Source organism: Pseudorca crassidens, chromosome 8 (assembly GCF_039906515.1).
Source record: "Pseudorca crassidens isolate mPseCra1 chromosome 8, mPseCra1.hap1, whole genome shotgun sequence".
Classification (NCBI taxonomy): Eukaryota; Metazoa; Chordata; class Mammalia; order Artiodactyla; family Delphinidae; genus Pseudorca; species Pseudorca crassidens.
Window position 1 is genome coordinate 79595916 of NC_090303.1, and position 5601 is coordinate 79601516.

At 40.7% G+C, this 5601-nt stretch overlaps 1 protein-coding gene across 1 annotated transcript; it reads right to left on the reverse strand.

Moving 5' to 3' along the window:
• Positions 1-1274: 1274 nt before the first annotated feature.
• On the reverse strand, positions 1275-4386 carry LOC137229249 (coiled-coil domain-containing protein R3HCC1L-like). The gene has a single exon (XM_067746875.1). It carries the CDS (start codon positions 4375-4377, stop codon positions 2032-2034), a length of 2346 nt encoding a protein of 781 aa, XP_067602976.1. The 5' UTR covers positions 4378-4386; the 3' UTR covers positions 1275-2031.
• Positions 4387-5601: the final 1215 nt, after the last annotated feature.

Consider the following 5601-nt stretch of genomic DNA (forward strand, 5'->3'; position numbering starts at 1 on the left):
AATTTTAAATAATTTTATGTCAATAAAAATGTTTCTAGAACATCATTTTAAAAGGTTAGCCAATAATTTAAGAAACACAGTTACTTCCTTCACCCAGATTATTGGACACTTACAGCCTTTAATTATACAGTTAATTTTTGCAGATACATTATTTTCTCAGAACAACTTTTTAGCAGAGGTATTTCTGACTTGATAAACATGTATTTCAAGATATTTGGTATGCATTTTTTAATTGCCAGAAAGTTTGTGTACCTCTCATCCAACTGCCAAGAAGGCTGTATCAATTAACGTTGCCTCCATCAATGTAAGGGATTACCTGTTTTTTTCTCGGTACAATCGTTGTTACCAACTTTTAAAGTATGACAAATTGAGAGGTAAAACCCTCTGATATCACATTATTATTTTAATGTACACTTTAGTTTTAAATATTTATTGGAAGATTTTTAACATTTGTTGGTCATGTGTGTGTGTGGGTTGTTCCCTTTCTATAGAGTTGTTCTTTCATTTGTAACAGTTGAAAAGAGTTTATTAAACTTCCATTTTAGGTTTTAGTGTTTGATTCTTGGACCTATAAACTTCTTAAGTTCATATTACACTTATATTGTAAGTACCACTGAAGTTTAAGCTAATATCTCTGCCTCATCTCAATCTCTTATTTTAAAAAAAAAGTCTATCACTGAAATAAGTATTCATTAACCTATCAGGAATTGTATATTAAACTGCTCTAATTTGGTCAAAAGTTAAAATAGTTTTTAAATAAATAGCACTAAAAATAATAAATCCATGAAAAGAGTAATTGAATTATTTATAAAACTTACCTACTTAAGATTCAATGAACTATGTATATTTACTAAGTTGATTACAAGATGTGTTAGTGAATGATAATTACTTAAAACATTATTTATTCCAAGTATCACATCTGAATTTTAATAGGAGATTAAGGGACATGAAATGTTTTAATTTTAAAAGAGTGGAAAGTTCAGTAAGTAAGGAATATTCGGGGTGCTTATATATTCTCCACAGTTTAAATGATATCAGCAGTTATTCACCAACCTCACGGGCAGATGACAATTTAGTAAGGAACTGCCTAAACTACAAACATAGAAGATGAAAACAAACATGAGCAAAAGCAAAGTAAAATTCTATAGAACACGAAATAACAGATTAACCTTACAGTTAAAAGAATTCAAAATGCAAGGGAAACATTTAATCTCATGCAATTACTGGAAGAGTATTGCAAAGTTATAATTCAGTTTGTACTCATTGGATTCTCATTTTTTTTTTTTTTTTTTATGTCATAAAATGGGCTTTAATGTCTTTCTCTTTCAACGTGATAGTACTGCTTAAACTGGAACTGGCACACAGCTCCCAAGACCGGCTTCCTGTAAGGAATGAAGCGGGCACGCCCCAGGCTGCCATGCGGCTGGAGCAGCCCCAGGCACTCAGCTTAGTACAAGCTCTGGAGTCCAAATACCTACACCTGCTGCAGTTCACCAACTTTGGGGTTCTGGAACCGGCAGTGCAGATTCTGTGAATACCAAGCACTCCAGATACCGTTCCATCTCCTTGTACTAACAGCTCCCTCCCCTCTGACCGCCCACCTCACCCGCCCCCTGCAATACTGCTGTTCTCAGCTTTGTGAGGTACTAAGGAACACCCTGCCTTTGCGGTGCCTTAATCTCCCATCATCACAGGTTTGAATCCTCTGTTTTGCATTTGCTTAAAACATCTTGGAAGTGTGACTTGCCCTGTCCAGAGGACTCTTGGAAGTCACATCTTCCAAGTTTCTTCCTAGCTGATGGCTTCCTTCCACGTCCAACACAGTTAAGGCAGTTCCAAAGAACTGCATTTAGGAGTGAGGACAAACAGGAGTCTGTCTTCCTCCTATACCTCATCAGCCCTTGTCTTGATCGCTTATCTCTTTCTTTCGTTAACATGCACATCTGCATGTACACAGAGCTCTGGAAAAATCCTCTGAAGACTGGAAATATTTTCTGAATTCCTGGAATTATCCCTGTCATCAAATGATGTTCAAACTGCAGACTGGTCTCTGCCTTCCCAGATGTCTTCCCGTTGCTTGGCTTCCAATTGTTTTCTCTCGCGGGCTTCTTGCAGTTTCTTAAGTTCTGCTTCCCGTTCGGTTTTGCTCTGCTTACTTCGAACCCCAAGGGCACTGATGACTAACCTTCTGGCTAGGGCTGCTGAAGTCTCAGGACGCTCCTTTGCTGGCTGGAGAAACTCAGCATAAGCTCTAGCTTTGGCCTTGGCTGCTCTCGTAGCCTGCGACAAGGGCCGGATCTTCACCATGGTATGTTTACTACCCAGAGCATCACGAGCTGTAATCGGACTGGAGAATACTCCTAGGGCGTGTGTATCATCCACCCATTTAATATCAAATCCTTTCTTTTGATAAGTGCAGAAAATCCGTAGAAGATCTTCAGTACGAAATTCTTGGGGGAAGTCATAAATTTCAATGACATGTGGGAATTCACAATCACTGAGGTCAATATCAGGAACTTCATGGTTGTAATAATCAAATATAGGTTCTTGGATGCTTTCTCTATTCTTCATATTCCCTGATAACTCTTGTAGAAGACGTGGGTCCAGGCAGTCACCATCATCATTAAACATAGACTCCCAGCTCTCCTCAGTAGCAGCACTTGCTTCTGTGTGAGACATATCAGTTGCTTTCGATTCCATGGATGTTTCCACAGACACTGATTCTATATCAGGAAAGGTTACACCAAATTCTGTAGTCTCTGAGCCATCTTCTTCTTTTGTTTTGAACTCTTCAGCAGTTTTAAGCTCATGCAATGCCTCTGTTATATCACCAGTACAATCTTGATCACCGCCCAAAGCACTGTCTGAAAATACTTTTGTCCCACTTAACATACTGAGTTCAGAGTCCAAAAAAGTGTTACAATTACTACCAGCAATCTTCTTTACAGGTAAGGAGGAAGCACAATCTGACAAGCTCTCTATCAACTTTCCTGTTGACTCTGTGAAACTAGATGAAACACTCTCAGCATAAATATCTGAGCAAGCAGTCAGGTTGCTGAAATGTTCAGTGTCATTCCCCCTTTTAGCTACATGAAGAGGGGATGTATCTGCACTTATTTCGAAATAGTCTGAGAAACTACTTGTGTTGCTACAGGCCTCATGAGCTACTCTAACAGCAACTACAGTTATTTGATCAGATATGATATCTGTAATGTCCATCATACATGTCTTATTGGTAATGTCACCTACACTCTTAGATCCATTATTTGTATATGTTTCATGAGCAAGGACAGCTGTATCAGAAGATTCACACTTTACACATAACTCATCAGCAGTGCTGTCATTCTCCTCACACTCTCTAATCATTGTTGGATCAAAAATGCCATTTATGCTCTCTAATTTGCTGACTGTAGTCATCTGATGAGAGATGTGACCCATAGTCTCAGGAATGGAATCTATACCTTTCTGACCCAAGATGAAATCTGTACTGTTGGCTGTATCACCAACATTCTCAGCATCCAAGTCTATGCAAGTCTGATCAATGATACCAACTGGACTTCCAGGAACAGAATCAGTGGTGATGCCTCCGTTGCTGCGCTTCAGCATTCCACCCGATGTCTGCATGCCTTGTTGTACAATTCCAGAATCAGAGCTTGGTTTTACTGGTGCAATCATACTCTCAGGTTTCACCACAGAACTAAAATCTCCAGGAAATTGGGATAGTATCTCTGCAACCCTGGCATCAGTTTCCATTCTGCTTTCCAAATTTCTATCTTCAAATGTTTCCCCATTTAGTTCATGCCTATTGAAATCACAGAATTCCACATTTTGGAATGGTTTGTTTGGAACCTGAGCCTTACTGATTTCTGAACAAGACTGAGATTGAAGCAACCCATCCTGTTCTGTCACATCTCTGGTTTCAACCTCCAAACACTCTACCTTCTTTGGTTTAAAATGTCTTTGTAAAGGTATGATAGGTATAATCCCAGGATTTGGGACTCTTTGCTGATGTCCTTGGGATAATACTTTTTTGGATTCTGTGGTTGCCCTCTTAGTACAAACACTATCTTTATTTCTTTCTTGAAGCCACACATCTTTCTTAAATTTTGTTGAAGATTTCTTTCCTTCCCTATGATTGTGTTCCTTTTTATCTGGATTAATACTTAGTCTTTGAGCCTCACGCTTGTCTCTAATGATCCCCTTTTGAGAGAAAGAATCTTCCTTTTGTTCTTCTTTTACCACGGAGTTAGGTGGACCACAGCTTTTTCCCTCATCACCTGATTTGTGCACTACTATGCCCCTTCGAGCTTTGGGTACATAAAGTGCCATGTCAGGCCTCCTGACTCGAACTCTGCATCTCTCTGCTTCTCGCTGCATGGCACCCCCTCAATCTGGTCACAGCGTGGGCTTCCTTACTGGTCCCAGCACTTCAGCACCTCTGGATTCTCATATTTAGATTCACATCACATGATCTCCTGTAATTTGCAACGCTTTTACCATTTCCCAAGTACATATGGGTGAGAAGACATGAATGATAAAAATTTTTTTTAAATATTCTAGACTTCTTAGGAAAAAATCACCCTGAAACATTCGGATTCTCTTTTGTTATATATCTTTCAATTCTGTGTTGTGGGAAACAGCAGAAGAATGACACATATTAATGTTTAATATGTAAAACTTATCCTGATACTACTTGAAAGGAAGAACTCTGGGTCTGTAGTGTCAAAGGCTCTGATTTATTTCTTACAGGGATCTGAGTAGTCTAATGAAACAACCTCAGAACTCAATGACAATGAAAGAAGTCTGCGAAGGCCTGAGGCTGGTATTGATTCCAGGGAGACAGGTGATGTGACAATATAACACAGGGAGCAAAGCACATTGCTCCATTAGGGAGGAATCTGTATGAGTTAAGTACATGTTCAATGGTGACGTCAGCGTCATCGCTAGTAAGACGTCCTTTGTTGTATCCCCCATCCTAACAACAACAACTTGACATCAATCCACAGGCAAAAGTGACTTCGTACACATTCAGCAGTGGCCTGTGACCTGGCTCCAGCCTCTCTCGGCTGCAGCCTGGGAGTCCCGGGAGAACAGTGCCTTAGACAATCACCTGCGGATGAGAGAGCCTTTTATTTCCAGGTTTCCAGTGGAGAAGTTCAGCACACCACTGGAGCCAAACAATACAAGTCAGGATGCATTACAGAGGTTAAGAGGAACTTTACCTGTGTCACCTGCCCCCCGCCCCCCGCCAAAAAAAAGTGGCACAGCTTAGTGCCAAGCGGGAACTTTCTGGCCTGTGATTTCTCCCATAAGGGAAAGTGAGTGCATGAGTCAGAACTTAGCTTCCCCCCTGTGTGGGATGTTGCCAGAGAGGCACATTTCTCTCTCGTTCCCTACAGAGTACTGAGTCAGGAGCTGCAGGACTAGGGGGAAGAGGGAGGCGAAGAGAGAGGACTTGAAGAGGGCAGTAAAGGGACTCGGGTCCTACTAAATGCATCACAGACTCCACCAAGAACCCCACCCATGAGGCACTGGGATGCCTCACCCACGGATCCCGCAACTGGCCCATGAGCACTCTCAGTGCTTATTAAAGAAAATGTG

Coding starts and splice junctions, on each gene's coding strand:
- LOC137229249 (XM_067746875.1), bottom strand. CDS start 4,377: ATGCAGCGAGAAGCAGAGAGATGCAGAGTTCGAGTCAGGAGGCCTGAC.